This window comes from Borostomias antarcticus (genome assembly GCF_949987555.1).
Source record: "Borostomias antarcticus genome assembly, chromosome: 5".
Lineage (NCBI taxonomy): Eukaryota > Metazoa > Chordata > Actinopteri > Stomiiformes > Stomiidae > Borostomias > Borostomias antarcticus.
Genome location: NC_140238.1, coordinates 5,508,063 through 5,526,331, shown reverse-complemented (window position 1 = coordinate 5,526,331; position 18,269 = coordinate 5,508,063). Strand labels below are relative to the sequence as shown.

Below are 18,269 nucleotides of genomic sequence, written 5' to 3'. Positions count from 1 at the left end.
GAGGATTAGCCGCCATGGTAATCTGTCCATGACAACCCCGGGCTGGCATTTCCTCTCCTCCCTGCCAGGTGAGGCTCAGACTGAGGGAGACAAATTAAACCTCGACAAGCGACGACCTGTCGGGCGCGCGTTGGGGTAAGGAGCGTTAGCTCTGCAGACGGCACACGCCCTCTGTTATGGCAGTTGCAGAACGTCTGGATGGGCCTTGTACTGCAATCACGTTGAAATACGGCCATGACGTCTTTCTCCTCACCGAGTCTCTCCCAACGCTACATACATGTAGAAAACAAAGGTTTGCAACACAGTAAAACGGTATAACACAATGTGTGAAAATCTACGGTTCAAAGCAGAGCCCTGAAATGTCAGTAATACACCGCTGAATGGAACGCCAACGTCATAAACGCCGAGGCTTCGAGCGCAGACCAATAAAACAGGACAATGCACAGAGGAATCCCAGGGATCTATCAAAAATCGACAGTATCAAAACACAACACCTCAGGAAACAAAAGCCCGCAATATGCCGCCGTTGTCAATGGAAACGGCCACGCCGCCAAGGTAACCCTTGTTCAGTATGACAGACTGTGTGTGTGTGCGTGTGGGTGTGCGCGTGCGCGCGTGCACGCCACAGACCGCCTGCTTAGAACAGAGAGGAAAAAAAAACAGCTTGTAATTCAATCGGGCCAATGAGCATAGACGGAATTTTCATAATTCCGTCACCGCGGCGATACGGCTGGCTAGGCGACTGGGGCCGTCGCCAGAGTACAGGTTGCCCATTTGAGTGACATATGGATCCGGCCAACCAGAGCAGCGTTAGAGCGCTAAGCAGCCCGAACGGACATGACAGGCATACAGAGGGCCGCATTAGCATTAGCATTAGCACGCTAGCTAGCGCGGCTAACGCCCTCCCGTCACGGATCACGGCCCGGCAGTTAGCAGCAGCAGCAGAGGGCGACGGAGATAGGTAGAGAGAAGAGAGGGATGAGGGGGACATAGAGAGAGAGAGAGGGAAGAGGGGGACACGCAAAAAAAGAGGATGAGGTTTAGAGTGCGGCAGTGGAGGGAGAGAGGGGGGAGGAGTGAACCAGGAGTACGGGAAGGAGAGAGGAGAGGAGGGGAGAAGATAGATGTTAAGAGAAACTGGTGTGAAGGAGAGGACAATTGGGACACCCAAGGGCAGACACACTGCCTCCCCCCTCCCACAAACACACACACACACACACATGCACAAAAAGTGTTTCCTAAAAAACACCTAAAAACTCCAGCATCTGCAGGTGACCATGTCGACGCAGGGCAACAAAACATACATTACCCAGGCTTCACAGCGGGGCCCCAACGCTAAAGGTTATCGGCACGCCTACAATGAACACCCATTGACTGTCTCTTGCCGCCTCCGAGGCATCAGCGCCGGCCCGTGCGTGCCGAGCGAGCCTCGATTGCACGCCGGGCGCCTAACAAAGGTTATCGGCGCACTTCGCCGCGCTACAAATCAGCCCGCTACGCCACTTGAGGCGATACCATCAAGCGTTATTCTCTGAGTAAGCACTACAGGCCGTTAGCGATGCGAGGGCAGGATAAGGAGGCCGCTACCCCCCGCCCCCCCCCCCCCTTTTTAATTTCCCCCACGTACGCGCACGCACGGCGCGGAGGTGAGCCGCCCAAATGAGATGCGAGTCGCCGCGGCGATCAACAATCGCGGCTCATGATTAAACATAAGGGAGAAGGGGGGAGATTACATCGCCGCATCTCCCAAGGTGACTAACCTCGGCTCTGTCTGCCTCCTTTGATCCCCCTCTCTCTCGCTCTCGCTCGCTCTCTCTATTCTCTGTACGCCAGCCACTTGACACTTCAAGAATGAGCTGCCCTTGGAGAGCCCCGTTAGAGAGAGAGAGAGAGAGAGGGAGAGAGAGGGAGAGAGAGAGAGAGAGAGAGAGAGAGAGAGAGAGAGAGAGGGAGGCGGGTGGCAGGATGTGGTAAGACTAATGGGGACAGAAGAAAAGCTCCAGTACTCTCTCATCATGACATAACATAACACATGCGCCATAGACATTAGGAGGTTAGAAGTGTCATAAGAAATGCTAATTAGCCGTAAACGACTCATAATATCTTCCAGGTTTACGAGCGCGAGGCTGCGCGTTGTGCAGCGTGTGGTTTTCGTAGCGCGGCGCCCGTATGAATGCACTTACACATCCCCGTCGACGGGTGTTTACGCCGCGCATTCACCGGGCGACGCAGATCACGCGCTCCAAGGCCGGCCGGCTCGGGCTATCGACCTTCCGACAACATCAACATTGCATTCGCCGTCTGAAAAGAAACTATTCACCGGGCCTGAGTGGAAGTTGATTGTGTTTCATCGACTGATTCAAACGTGTGGTTGTGGTTTTTATTCATATCTGCCGGCCTTGGATCTTGTTTTTGTCTGGGGCGTGTGTGTACTTGTATGTGTGCACTCGTATACGTACACCCGCGCGACGCTACTCCCGCTCTTTCTCCCCTACCCTTTCTCTCTCTCTCTCTCTCTCTCTCTGCGCTCTCCAATCGATGGAGGGGGGGAGAGCGAGTTGGTTTGGCTGGTCCATTGTGGAGCTTTTTATTGCTAACTGGCACTGCGGTGGCTGTGGTTGAGACGGGGAGCTGTAATGGAGACGTCTGTGAGGAGAAAGCGAGGTTAATGTGCTCTGTAATGTGTGTGTGAACAACACCACTTTGCTAGGATCTGGGCCCGTGCCACAGATTCAAACGTTTTTCCCCCACTAAACTCCTGACCTCAATCCAGGGCCAACAAACGGAGAGGAGGGAGGGGGAGGAGGAGGTGGGGGGGGGGGGTGACAGAGAACAGCAGACGGGAGAGAAAGAACAGAAAATGCATGTGGGGGAAGATGTTGCCGTTCCCCTCCTGGCTGACCCTGAATAAGCTGGTGTCTGTGGGGGAAGAGGAATTTAGATTTTTAGCCTGTGATCCTGGAGAGGGGATGGGAGGTTTTCTCTGGCTCCTCGAGGAGGAGAAGGGAGGAGGAGGAGAGAGAGAGGGAGGCAGGGTGTGATGAACAAAGAGAAAGCTTCAAGCTACATACTGTAACTTTAGACTCCATCTGTGTGAAAAAAAATCAAATGTTGCGTCAATAAGGAAGATTCTCTACATAGTCCGCATACTGAAAATATGTCACGGTCAAAAGAGACGTCTGCCTCCTTGTTGTAGGCCCAGAGATGAGTAGCCTACAAAAGGAAAAACGAAGAACTACAAGAACCAGTTCTGCCAGGCTATGATGTCAGTTTTGATGTCACTGGCTCTCAGCCAATCAACTGAGTATATATATACCTGTCAGCCTATTTGAATTTGTAAAGTTGCCTGATGAAGACCTGAGCGGTTGAAACGTTGTTTGTAGCCAATAAAAGAATACTGGGAGCATTAATCCAGTGTGCGGATCTTTTGAACCTTCAAGTTATTCCCCATATTGATCCAGCACCTGGCCTAAAAACAGGATCGGATGTGCGCACATTTACTCTTTTTCACTGTCGAAAGAGAAACAGAACTAGAATGTCATCGTCGATACGCAGTACAGCTCTTCTACACATTGCTACTGTACACAGTGTGCTGCTTCAACACGCTCCAACTTGTGTGAGAGCCGTGTCAATGACATTCTTAATATAGGGCAGGCTAACCACACATTGCTAGTTCAAACACTTCGCCTCGTTATTAGTGGTTCACATCAGGGCATGAGATTATACTTCAGCCTGCCAAAGGACACATCTGCTAACTGCTTGGATAGCCACTTGTAAAAGCCGAGGGTGTCGATATAGCTATGTGAAACGGTCTTGGAAGTGGCATTGTGACCCGTCAGCTTCTATCAAGCCCTACAGACCCGTTAGCCCTTGTGAGACAAAGAGACCGCGTCTGGCACCAAAATGTTTCGATATTGTTGAATAAGAAAGACAGGAAATGAGCGAAAAACCTCATTATGTACCTGCCGTGCTTCAAAAAGTTTCATTTGAAAGTTGCCTGGCAAACGCTTTACTTAGGAATATGGCTGAGACGTGATTAATCACCCAGCAGGACACCCAGGTCCACGTCTAGAGAGCAGAAGAGACAGAATGGAGGCTTTGGTTGAGATGAAACGCAAACGTGGAAGTGATGGGGCAGACCTGACCTGTATAACTCTACCTCTAATCTGAACCAAAATGAAGATGAATTTCCGGAGGGCCAATTAGAGAGAGGAGACTAATCCCTCTAACTCTGCAAAGAGACAAAGCACTCGCTTCGCTGCTCTCTCTCTCTCTCTCTCTCTCTCATCTCTGTCTTTCATTCTCTCCTTCTACTGTACTCCATCTCCAACTCTCAATTTGCTCAAAGCAAAACAGCCTCATTTTGTTCGACTGCTTGCTGGCTTTCTATACAAATAGAGGCCATACAAAGTATGACGCTGCAAGATATTCTAAGAAGGAACCATCGCAGTCCGATACCATTCTGACAGTGAAAACCCATACCCATTACACACCATTAGTAGCTGCAGTTGAAGTTTGCCTACAGCCCAGGCATACAGCAAGAGAAAGTATAAGCATACTTCTCACCTCTTACATTCAACAAGGTAATTTGGAAAGAAAGTTCCCAAAATACTACTTCTAAACCAATATAAGCATTTGACTGACAGAGGAATTACAACAGAACGCGAGTCTAAGGAAGAAACAATGTACTGGTCGGGTGACGAATGACGTACAGGGACGTTTTTATCTCAGGCTAATGGCCACGTGGCGTCCTCGGCGGCCACGGCTGATTGGACGAGGCCCGTGGAACAGTAGGGTAATAAAAGTAACAAACGAGCGCAGGCTATTAGAGCCACTGACGTGCGTCGGGTACCTCACTCATTAATTGATCCTGAAACTTCATCTATTCTACAGTGCGGAGGAACCTTAATTTATCAGACCTTCTGTATCCTTGTCCTCTTTTTCTCTCCTTCCCTCGATCCCTTTCGCCTCGTTTAATGTCCTCTGTTTTAATTGCGTCGCGGCAGAGAGGCCCGGGGTGCCTGGGTAGCGGGAGGGTCTGGAGGAAGAGAGCGGGCGGCTTTGAAGACCAGGCCCTCAACATTTCAAAAGCCTTTCAAAGGAGGTTCTGCCGGGCCAGACCGGCCCCCGTTGGTCCTCTTCCCCTCTTTTTCCCCCCTCGTCCCTTCCTCCTCTCCCTCTCTTCTCTGGCAGAGGGCTGATTTATCCAGGGCTCCGGGCCATTCGTCAAGCTGCCCAGCACTCGGTGCATTAACCCCAAAGACAAGCCGCCCCGGCTCCTAAGTGGTTCCACTGGCTCCGAGTGTTCCTCACCAGCAGCGGAAGCGCGGGGCTCAATCAATGCCATAAATTACCCATCTAATTCTCAACAGTCGATACCCGCTTGGCCCGCGAGGTGATGAGATCCCATTTTGGCGGAGTGGGAGAAAAGGTTTTTTTTAATATTTTTTTTATGGAATATGGGGGCAGTGAGAGGGGGGGTGGAAAGGGGTCGCATCACACCTCAAGGTTAAACTCACGCCAAGGAGACGGCGGAAGGGGTGAGGACGCGAGTTGGCGTCGGGCTCCGAACGAGAACCGGAGCGGCGCCCGGCAAAGAAAAGGGAGGCTGAATAGAAGCAGAGGTCTCTTTTCCTGGGTGCAGGCCGACCGCGTTTCCTCTCACGGCGTAAACGGTGGGATTCTATTAACTTGGCCGAGTGTGTAAGGGCCGCGCGGCAGCAACCAGTAATGGCTTCTTTCTGGCTTTGGTGACACCACCTCCCCCCCGCGCCCCTCTCTCTCTCTCTCTCTCTCTCTCCCTCTTTCATTTCAGAGGCAATCTCTTTTTTCGCTGTCTCCTCCTCCCCCTCTCACATCAAACACTAATGTTTCCTTCAAATTCCTTTTCGTCTCTGTCTGCCAACTTTGACATCACAGGAAATTACAGTTGGAATTGGCAGCCTTTTTGCTTTCAAGTTCATTCCACATCCAAACAAAATGGCATCCTCGTCCTGTCATCAGACACAGGCCGCTTCTCCTGCCTCCGTGTGATCTGTTTGTTCTGCCTCCCACGGACGCGGCGTGCCGTCACTCAGGTGGCGCACACACACTCTCACACGCACACACACACTCTCACACACACACGTACACACACACACACTCTCACACGCACACACTCACACACAATCACACACAGACTAAGCAGACACTCTTCCCCAGCGCTCGCATACCCACATATTGCTCACTTCGCCTAATTGAAGGCATCCGCACATTTGCTTCAGGGCGGAGGCTTTTTCAGAGATAAAAACAGTTCAGTACCTGTGCTTGCTTCAAATGACTGGCTGGTGAAGAGCTCGCTCTTTAGTAGGGCACGTGGGCTACGAGAGTGTGTGTGTGTGTGTGTGTGTGTGTGTGTGTGTGTGCGTGTGTGTGTGTGCGTGTGTGTGTGTGTGTGTGTGTGTGTGTGTGTGTGTGTGTGTGTGTGTGAGTAATAGCCCTCTATAGAGGAGCTGCCAGTCCCTTCCCTTCCTGAGTGCCTCGCTCCGGTGCTCAAGGCTGTCGTCAGTGGGGTGGCGATGGTGGCCGGACCCCCCCCAGGGGGGAAGTAGACCTGGGAAAGAGCTCATCCACAGCCCCTGTCACTGCCTCGGACAGAAGCCATGCCTCTACTCACACACACACACACACACACGCACGTGCACACACACACAGACATATACCGAACAGGAAGCAGAGAACCCCCCCCCCCCCCCCCCGCCACCCTCCTCCACTACATCAAACCCAGACACACTGTTACTGGGAAGCAGGAGGATGAGCACTGGCCGTAGTGAATGCCTTTAGATGCAGCCATGATATTAGTAAAGTATAGTTTGAGTATCCTTTCTATCGGGTATTACAGCTCTGATGATATTCTAATAAATCAATGACCGAGTTGAAATGTTGTAGTGGTGATGTAATACTGACGCATGTGTCATAATTTCACATAGTGGGACCAGCCTACACACAGTCTACGACCATGCTCTCACACACACACACGCGCGCACACACACGCACACACACAACACACAGCACGCCATCTGCCAGGAGCACAATGCATCATGGGGCATTACTAGGTGCCTTGTCAGATTCTATACATCTCCGCCAAGAGTGTTTTTGTACTGAACTCACCCCCATCTCTGGACAGGAAAGAATGCTCCTCTATTTGTTAAACTGCACTAAACACTACTGTACGTATGAAATAATCCACACGATTCCATCTTTCCCTCTGTAAACTCATTACATTCAGCTAGTTGTATTTCACAAATACACTCTGGTGCCTCCGCTTCAATGTCAGCGGTAGATAATTAGAACTTTAGAAGCCGGCTCCCTTGGCCATAGCCAGGGATAACAAGTAATTCTATTTCACTAATTATATTGCTTGGCGGCTCTGTGATTGCCTGCCCCATGGTCGTTCTCCCCAATGTAACGCACCTTGGAGTTTTCACCAGACTGGAATGACTGGAATTTTGTTTCATGAGTGTGTTTGCATGTTTATTATGTGACTTGAGTGTGTGTGCGTGTGTGTGTGTGTATCTGTGTGTCTTACATGTAAAAAACCCCACTACTCTGGGCCGGGTCTCTGGTGCATGTGTGAGCAGTATGCTGATGTCATCCGCATGAGCCAGACAGGAGTGTAGCGCTCCAGCTTGATTACGCTCTCTGATGTGGCCTGCGCTCGTCTGCAGAGCGGGCCCAGCCACTGTAGCTAGCTGGGCCCTGGGGTCTGGCTCTAATCAGGAAAAACAATGAGCCTAATATTGCCGGAGCTAATATTGAACATGAGAATGGGAGGGTAAATCATGGAAATGGTTTAAAGAGCACAAGGGGACATTCCTCTATTGCTTTGTTAACTCTCTGGATTACTGTGTACTGAGCAAAGACTCAACAATGGAGAGTCTCTCTACTACAGAGGGGGCGGCTGTGTGTGTGTGTGTGTGTGTGTATATGTGCATTGTGTGTGTGTGTGTGTGTGTGTGTGTGTGTGTGTGTGTGTGTGTGTGTGTGTGTGTGTGTGTGTGTGTGTGTGTGTGTGGTTTTGTGTGCGAGAGAATGTGTGTGTGGTTTTGTGTGCGAGAAAGAGAATGTGTGTGTGTGTGTGTGTGTGTGTGTGCGTGTGTGTGTGTATGTGTGTGGTTTTGTGTGCGAGAGAGTGAATGTGTGTGTATGTGTGTGTGTGTGTGGTTTTGTGGGCGAGAGAGAAAATGTGTGTGTGTGTGTGTGTGTGTGTGTGTGTGTGTGTGTGTGTTTGGATGCGTCGGTCGCCGCATGTGTGTATTTTTTAGCCTAAATGCTTTTCAGAGGAAAACCACCTGTCCGTTAGTCTTTCCGTCCATCTGTCAGTCTCTGTCTCTCTTCCCCTCCTCCTTCCCCTCCTCCTCCTCCTCCTCCTCCCCTCCATCGTCCAATCGAACGCCCCCATTTGCTCTCTGTGCCTGCGCCATGTGTTCTAGAGAGCCATCGCGAGACGCATTCAATGAAGACCAACAATCCAGGCTAAATATAGCGGAGTGGCAGGAGGACGCGTTCCACCCAGAATAGCTCGGCCCGCTTTGATGGCAGAGCTATGAATTTTACAGCTGACGCGAGCTACTGTCCCCACAGTCTATTCAGAGACCAAGCTCTAGCTAACTACTGTACTTGCCGGACACACACACACACACACACACACACACACAATGATGCATTTGCAAAATGCACACACAGTGCACAGACGCACTCTCTTGTCTCTCTCTCTCTCACACACACACACACAAAACACACACACACACACACACAACCACACACATGTACAAAAACACAAACACGCGTAAACACCCACATGAACAACCCACCTCCTCTCACAAACACCGACTCCAAATGGGATTTACTTAAAGGGTCCATAAAACAGACAAAACCACTATTGTCTGTAACACTGCCCCATTGTATCTGAAGAGCGTGGCTCTCGAGGGTCTGATGTTTACTGGCTCTGGCAGAGAGCGAGAGATGTTTACTGCACATGAGGCATTCCAGAGCTGGGTTTCATCATCACACACCCCAGACATCAAAACCCAACCCATCCTACTGGGAGTCTGTGGGGAGTTCATTGACGAACGTCAACTACGCTTCCAGATGCCGGCGACAAGGCAAGGCGACGCATCGGTGCCTGCCACTTTACAGGGGCTCAATCTGAAAACGGAACACTTCCCAGCCTTCCATGCTACGGGCTCGGGAGCGTCGGAAATGAGAAACGAGTATCCCGCTGTGATGCCGGCGGATGATGTCTGTGACAACGCGCCCGGCGCCGCGTGCTCCTGTCAAGGGCGGCGCCGCGTCGCCCGTCACGATCGCTTCCACCCTCACCTGCCCCGCGCCGGGCTCGACCCGGGGTCCTCCGACGTGCCAACGCACATGACGACCTCTCATGAACACAAACGAGCTACGCCGCCGAAAAGCTAGCGAATCGATGGCGCCGGTGGGCAGTATTTATAATGAGGAGTGAGTTTTAATCAATTCAACTCGGCTACACTCAACACGGTCATGGTCAGTCACAGAAGACACTGTATGCGGACACACACACAAACACACACGCACACACACACACACACACACACTCGACATGATACTCATCGACATGCCTATTAACAAAACACACATATCACCAGTTAAGCATCAGGGAGGGAGGAGTCATTGTAAGATACAGTAAGTTCTGAAGAGTTTCATCTAAGATCCATCCTCCAGTATGAACCTGGCCTACAGTACAGTACAGTACGGTACATACCTGCTGCTGAGGATACTGCATCCCGCCCATGCCCACTTGACCCCTCCCCTGCATCCCCATTGGGTATCGGTGCGAGGGGGGCGATCCGTATGGCTGGCTGGGATAGGGCCCGCCCTGCTGCTGCTGCTGCTGGGAGTAGGGGTTCCCGCCCATCCCGTAGAGCTGGGAACGCTTCATAGCCATGAAGTCCACAGAGCCCACCTGTACAACACGGAGGGGAGACGAGGACATCAGTGAACTACAGTGGCCTATGTGGTACAAATAAAACGATGCATTCCTTTTTGTTTGAACAGCAGTCATACGCCGACACCGAATCCGCGATTCGTTCCTTGCAGGCGTTTCGGATCCTTTTAGAGTGCTTTAGGTTCCCCCGGTGTGTCGACGGAAAATTCCGGCGCGGCGTGTCAGCAGGGCTAACGCTAATCCGTCAGCCGCCAGCGCCCAGGTTCGTACGCGAGCCAGATAATGCGGCAGGGTGATTTCTCCCGCTCCCCCTCGACGCCGCCGTGAAGGATCGTGGGTGATTTATGACGTTTGTTTCCAGCTGTTGCCTGTCTCGGTCAGACGCGCAGGGGTCCTCTCCCGCTCGTCCTCTCTCCTCCCTCCTTCCCTCAACAATACCTCCTCATCCCCTCCTCATCCCCGGCTCGGCATGGCCTCGGACTCGCTGACCGGCACTGGGGACCGGCCGTACACGCAGAGGCCCTCCAGCGCTAGGCCCCGGCTCTCCAAAGAGGCTGTATTTTGCAGACTGAGCATTGCGTTACATAAAAAGTTGTCCGAATGTAAACTTTGGATACTGAGGCTTTTCGGGCATAATAATATTGTTACACGGTTGTTCTCCATTCGGCCCTGACGTGCTCGCGCCTACGTATGCACACGCACTCGCGTACTTCCTTTTATGAGGGTGGAGTCTGTGGCTAAAGGGTGACGCTCTACACATACAGTACACACACACACACACACACACACACACATACTTCTATTTATGAGGGTGGAGTCTGTGGCTAAAGGGTGACGCTCTACACATACAGTACATACACACACACACACACACGCACACACACACACACACACACACACACACACATACTTCTATTTATGAGGGTGGAATCTGTGGCTAAAGGGCACCGCGCTCAAAAATAATGCTTGCAAATACAGGGCACTGTGCCACCACAATATAGAGCACGGTTCAGGTCACACCCCGCCTCTCTCACCTCTCTTCTCACCCCCCCCCCCTCTCCCCCTTTCTCCTCTCACACTCCCCCTCTTCCCCCTCACCATTCCTTCTCTAGAGGTTTCCCGTTTGCCCCCCCCCCCGCCCACAAAAAAAGCTGAGTATGACATCAGCAAATCCCATCGTGTTGCTGCCAGGTTCACTAAGCCCGACCTCGGCACTCAAGAGCTCCATGGATGTGGAAAAGGACTTCAGAGGTATGGGAATGGAGAACGGAAAGGCAATGAAGCCCAGTTGCATGCGTCCGTACACACACACTGGCATGGACGGGTGCACGTCCTGGTATGGAGGGTGTATGTACTGTAGGTGTGTGCACGTGACACATACACACATAGTAGTTAAACACAAGCACCAAGTGTAAAAGATGAACGCTAGAGACATAAAACACATTAAGATACGGATTCCAAGATTTCCCAGACTACCTCTCTTATAATGCTGTCATGTTAAGTTCCACTACATTTCCGCCCGCTGCAGCCTATTTCTAGAGATAGGCCCACAGTCTCTCTCACAATGCCAAAAAACAAACAATTTGTCAAATTGAAACATTATGTTTTGCCCTTGGAGAAATGGCTGTACTGTCGAAAAATGAATAATAAGAATTGAATCATGTTTTTCTTTTTTTTTGTTCGCCAGGAGGGACAGGAGATAAAACAGAATACTGTTTACTGTAGAATTGTTTTATTTGTTCAGATGTAGTTTTTCAGCTTTGTTCATCTGGGCATGCCATACAGCTGAGGTGTTGGAGACAAGACTAATTCTGAGCTAAATTTTCAATTGAATGTATGAACTCCTGCAGTTGCCAACTCTCGTGAGCTTATTGCAAAACTAAGCTATAAAAAAAAAAAGAAACACGCACAAAATTACTGAGGTGAAATCTGTTAAATTGCTTTTCAGAGTTCTATTGACTGCGATTTTATGACTTCAAAATGGTTGTACTGCCTTCACCTTTATGAGCAAAGTCATCTGCAAAGACAAAACGTGCCACAAAACTGAGCTGTGTGGATTGTAAAACAACAGCTTTCACACAACAAAATCAAATGAACACAAAACAATAGTAGGAAATGTTTATGATTTTAATCTCATTTTCAGTGCAAAGCGATAAGTCTTTCATTGATTGTTAAAAAAAAAAATTCCCCTTGCACATTCTTGTTGTGTGTGAAAGAGTAAATAAAGAGAGCATGAGAGCATGTGTGTGTGAGTGACTCTGCAGGGGAGGAGAGAGCATGAATCAAATCAATTCAAACTTTATTTGTATAGCACATTTCAGACATGAATGCAACACAATGCGCTTCACAACAAAAAAAAGGAATACGTAGGACAGATAGTGAAAGTCCACAAGACAAAATCAAAATAAACATTAAGCATAATAAAAAAAATGAAACTCAGCGTAGAAGAGACTAACATACTAAGAGCACACACACACACACACACACACACACACACACACACACACACACACACACAAACACACACAATGTGACCACTGCCTCCCTGTCCTTCACACAGATGACCAAATCACCACCTGCCTCTACACGGCCTTCATCATAGTTATTTACTGCCCACTCCCCAACACACACACACACACACACACACACACACACACACACACACACACACACACCCACAGAGACAGTGGTCCAGTGCTGAAAGGTCAGCCCTCAGTCCAGTAGTCAGACTAAGACCAAGGAACACAGCAACATACACAAACACTCATAATCAATATATTGTCAGTGCGAAGCTCACACATTAACACTCCGTACACATCTTGTATATACAGTCATTGCACACCATTTTATATATTGTATTTTGTATTGTACTTTGTATATTGTATTATACTAGCGTCATGTCCAGGGGTGTACTTGTACGTCAAGCTGCCTCACGCTATAGAGACAGGAGATAGGCTCCTGCCCTATGGGCCACTACAAACATTTTTTTCTCATTTTTGAGCAACATTGGTTCTCAAAAGGCTTACTTACTTACCGGTACTTACTTACTTAGCCTACTTACCGGTACTTATTTACTTACTTACTTACCTATTTTGTATTGTATTTAGCAATGCCCATTTGCACTGTCCTGTCTTGTCCTTACACCCTGTCTAACTTTGTCTGCATCAGTGTTATGCACCAATTGACTAAAACAAATAAAAAAACTTGGTTAAGATTCTGATTCTGACTGTATAGTAACCAGATTGTATAAACCTGTTTTTCTATGAGTAGTAAAAACATTATTACTGAAACATTATTATTGCACTAAGATAGAATGTGTCATTTTCTGACCCGTGACATCACTAGACACAGTTCCATAAGACAAGCTAACCTGGCTTGCATTTAGCCTGAAACCCAAGTGATTTGGGCCAGCTGTTTCAAGATAGAGAGAGAGAGAGAGAGAGAGAGGGAGGGAGAGAGAGAGAGAAAGAGAGAGAGAGAGAAAGAGCGAGAGAGAGAGAGAGAGAGAGAGAGAGAAGAGAGAGAGAGAGAGAGAGAGGGAGATAGGGGGAGAGAGAGGGAGAGAGAGAGAGAGGGAGAGAAAGAGCGAGAGAGAGAGGGAGAGAGAGAGAGAGAGGGAGAGCGAGAGAGAGGGAGAGAGAGAAGAAGAGAGAGACAGAGGGAGAGAGAGGGAGAGAGAGAGAGAAAGACAGACAGACAGACAGACAGACAGACAGACAGACAGACAGACAGACAGACAGACAGACAGACAGACAGAGAGAGAGAGAGGGTGAGAGAGAGACAGGGAGAATGAGGGGGAGACAAACAGACAGACAGACAGACAGACAGACAGACAGACAGACAGACAGACAGACAGACAGACAGACAGACAGACAAGACAGACAGACAGACACCGCAGGGTAGGAGTGGGAGTCGAGATCGTGCTCCATATTAATGTGTGCAAATTCCCTGCTCCTGCTGACTAAGATTAGAAAATTAATTTCATGGATGCAAAGACAATACTGATGTCATCATACGGAGGGGAGCGGGCGCGTTAACCCCTCGCTGCCCGACAGCGGTGACAGAGACAATCAAGTCAGACTGGGGTTTTTCACTTTGACATCCCGCTTGAAGTCATTTCGACATAAGTTATGCATTGCGGGGAGTAATGAGCAGGCAAAATACATACGGAAAGTATTTGACATGGTCTATGATGCTCAACCCCCAGCCCGAGTGGGTTGTGTCATGGGTTATCTCATGGGCCAAGAACAAAGTAGCTCTGTGTATTCTCCCTTCCTGAACAGTGCAGTGCATTGCGGTCCAACTACTAGCAACATTAAGAGGAGCGTTTTTAAAAGAAGGCTCTTTAAAAGACTTCCAAGGATTCAGAGTGCATTGCTTTTTTTTCCCCCCCTACGAAGACAGAACCTCACTCTCCTTAACACGTCAACGATTGCCTTTTACAATGGGAGTCTCTTAGAGGATGTCAGTGTTGAGCGCGTGAGTGGCCCTAGGGGACCTATGGTGGGGCAAATTGCCTTTTCTCAGCCCAGCAGTCATGGGCGGCACAGGCAGCTATGCATGAAGGCCGGCAAAGAATGAGATGCATAAAATTACCAGAGAGAGAGAGATAGAGGGGGGGATGAGCTTAGAGAAGACAGAGACAGAGAGAGAGAGAGAGAGAGAGAGAGAGAGAGAGGAGATATGTGAGAGGTATAGTATAAATAGCAAGACAGAGGGAGAGACTAATAGAGAGCTAGAGAATAGAGGAGAGAAAAGTGACATAAAAAGCGAGAGAGAGAGAGAGAGAGAGAGAGAGAGAGAGAGGGAGAGAGAGAGGACAGACAGATAAGAGCCTGTTGTCGGGTGGTGGGCTGACGCGCCATTGTGTTGGGCCTCGAGCGCGTAATTGCTCTCCCTGGCGCTCCGTCTGCTGAGACGGCGATCTGTGAGGGTGCCCTCCACGTTTGACACCAATATTTACAACGCGTCCACCCCCCCCCCCGGGGGGGCGCACGGAAAGGCGCCCCCGCCGCGCGCATACGGGAGAGAAGGCCCCGCCGCCTGGCTCCTCGGGGCCCGCCGTGCCGACGCCATCGGGCCGGAGGACGGAAGGATTGGAAGGAGGGAGAGAGGGAGAGAGGGAGGCTGCTTCATCTGTCTCAAGTGAGATTGGGGTCAGGAGGTGGCAGGAGCCCTTCTCCTCCTGAGGGACCGAGATGGGGACAGAGACAGAGAGAGAGAGAGAGATGGAACAGAATCCGGCTGGCACGACGAGATGAGGCTAATGCGCCCGCCAACGCGCCATTAGGGAGGCAAAACAAATAAAGTGCTCTTGTTTGCCGACGATGAACGGCCATGAGGTAGCGACGGCACGGAGCGCGGATCTGCCGGCGAGGCGGCGTCCTCAGATGCCCGGCGGGGACACGGCGTTCCTGGATGGGCTGGACGCCCGGCGCTGGGTCTACCGCAGCGGCGGCGAGACAGATACACGTAGCGCCAGCTCTTGGGGGTCTGTCATAACCCCGGGACTGGATTCGGGAGAGCGTCCAGGCTCTGGGGGCGTAAAAACAGCGATGTTCTGAGGCGACAGGGGTCAACGCAGCAGCTTGAAGCCCCGACGGGCGGTATTGGCGAGGAGGCGGGCGGTATTGACGCGGGGGCGGGCGCCCGAGCTCTCCCCGTCCCTCGGCGGAGCTGCCATGCGTCCGAACGCCGGACGCTACATACCTCCTGCCGGCGGGAACCATGGGAAAAAGAGGCGAGACGCCACGGAGCTATTTCGTCTGACGGAAGCTGTGGCATGAGAAGAATGCGCTCGACTTGCCCTCTCTCTCTCTCTCACACACACACAAACAAACACTCATTAAAAAAAACACACGCACAGACCCACACACACTCTTGTCTGCGAGAGGCTGGGAAAACAACGGCAATGTTACGTAACAATATGAAGGAGGGAGAGAAGGAAAAAATTACAATAATGACATCGCCCCAAGGAGAGAAGACAGGCTATTTGTTTATCGTGGAAAGGCCCAGTTTTTTTTCCCTCCACACCTCTTGAGACTTTGCCCGTCCACAACGCAGATATTAAATATGCACCCGCTTATTCAGGGAAATCACCACCTTAGCTAATAGAATGGTCTTGGAGGGGAACGGTGTACTCGGCTCCAATAATTATAAATGAGGCCAAATCACTGACTGTGTTTACGAATTAGCAATGCTTATTCACCGTAATGTGTTCAGAGAGAGAGAGAGAGAGAGAGAGAGGAAAATACATAAGTGAGTATTTAGAGTGCGGACTCACAAAATGATGTTAAAGACTCCTACGGGGGCGTTCTCTGTTATCCATTAGTATGCCCTGTAAGGCAAAACTAAACGAGCTGTTCAGCTTTTACAATAACAGCAGAGGACAAGAAGTCAACTTCTATCAGGAGAGCCAGAGAAAAGATTCTCCACTTTTATAGTCCTGTTTCTGGCAGAGCAACGAGGGAAACCCCCAAAAAACACACACCTAAAGACCTAAAGTAGAGGGAAAGGGACCTCAACAATAGTCCGAAATATCAGTAGCATTTCTTGCTTGCTTCACATTTTTCCATCATAAACTATGTATTTCTTCTCTAGGTTAATCGTGAAAAGATGTTTAAGACCTTCGTGTAGGGGTCTGTCTGCCCCTCTATTTTTAGGCTTCCCACATTACTCTGCACCAGAGTCCCTTAAACTAGTTTCCCTCAAGGTTGATTTTTATTTTATTTTATTGTTATTAAATATACTTTCTCCTAAACTAAGCATATTGTATATGCTTAGTTTTCTGTTAAACATGCATTGACAAATGTATAAATTGACTAATGTGTAACCTAGCCTATAAAAATCACAGCATTCAAAACAATGACATTGACCTGAGTCTTAGATGTGACAGTCACACAGCCACTGCACAGTTAAAGTGATTCACCACTATACTACAGAGTGCTGCGTTCTGGCCTCTGTGTTGGAGCTGGGCCCAGTCCTGTAGATATATCCATATTTCTCCGTGGGCCGATCCATCACTTTAAAAACAACAAACAGATATTCTGACCTTCTATCCTCCGGCGGTTATTAGATACTCATTAAAAGTCACCTGAAACAATTTGAACCAAATTGATTTCATTATCGGACTCCGCACGATGCGCGGGCCACTGTCTGACAGCTCAGCGGGAAATTTACAAAGTTAATTAGAAAAAAATTGATTTTCATTTAATTTTTTTTCTCTCTCTCTCTCCTCCTCGCAACCGTCATACGCGTGATGCGCCGCCATTGATGTATCATTGGCGAGGGACTGCGAGCGCGGTAGCAGCGGGACTGAGGGCAAACGACACCATACCGCCATACACTCAGAGAATAACAAGAGAGGAGGAGGTGTCAGAGTGTGTGTATGTGTGTGTCAAAAGAGAAAAAAGTGTGTGTATGTGTATCAGATAGCCTCTAGCCTGTCTCCTATGTGTAGTTTGGAAGGGGGGGGGGGTTGTCTTAAAGCCCGCCCCCCCCCCCCCACACACACACACACACACACACACACACACCCCAAGCGGCACAAGGCAAGAACATCAGGAGGGTTTGATTGTCCCCTTAATGCTTGTATGCCCTGGGCCGAATAGGCTCCTCGACCTGGGGACAACCCCGGAAATGGGCAGCTGATGACCCCCACGGCCTCTCCAGGCCACCCCAGGGGAAGAGCTGTGAGCCTGGGCCTTTTCCAATCTCCTAAGACCTCCGAATCAATCAAAGTGCAGCATGAGAACAAGAGGTAGCGGAGCTGAACGATCAATGAGGCCCAGGCCTGAAGACTAATGCATGGAGAGACATACAGACACACACACACACACACGCACACACAACACACACACGTGCGTGCACGCGCATACACACACACACAAAACATGTTTCATTCCAATCCTATAAAGTATATATAAAACTGGGGACACTGGGAGGGTCTTCACAGTGGATATACAGGTAGTATGTATCCATTATAAAACAAATGTAAATTCAGTCTATTCAGACCATAACTTACAAAACATATTTTTTTCAATGATTGGATTTGGATTTGAATTTTCTTCCTAAATTGATTGGACTGAAACTAACTGACCCCAAACCTGGCAGCTACGCTCGTTTATTCTAACAGAATGGATGATCAACAAGCTGAAAATGTTTTTAAATACTGGTCTGGATAAGTACTTAAGATGACGAAGAAAACGCACATCCATTTCAGTTATTTTACGCACCAAAACATTGAACTTGATTTTCTTTTATTGCTGTGTTTTCATTTTCATTAAAACCCGGCCCAAATGAAGGGATG

At 49.5% G+C, this 18,269-nt stretch overlaps 1 protein-coding gene across 1 annotated transcript in view; it reads right to left on the bottom strand.

The window, feature by feature from the left end:
- LOC311308659 (AT-rich interactive domain-containing protein 1B-like) overlaps window positions 1-18,269 on the bottom strand; it is a gene marked incomplete at both ends in the record, with an annotated part of 129,714 nt that overhangs the window by 99,012 nt on the left and 12,433 nt on the right. Inside the window, one exon of the mRNA XM_084437666.1 lies at window positions 9,779-9,979. Coding sequence (XP_084293792.1) covers window positions 9,779-9,979 — 201 coding nt within the window. The remainder of the gene's footprint in view (window positions 1-9,778; window positions 9,980-18,269) is intronic.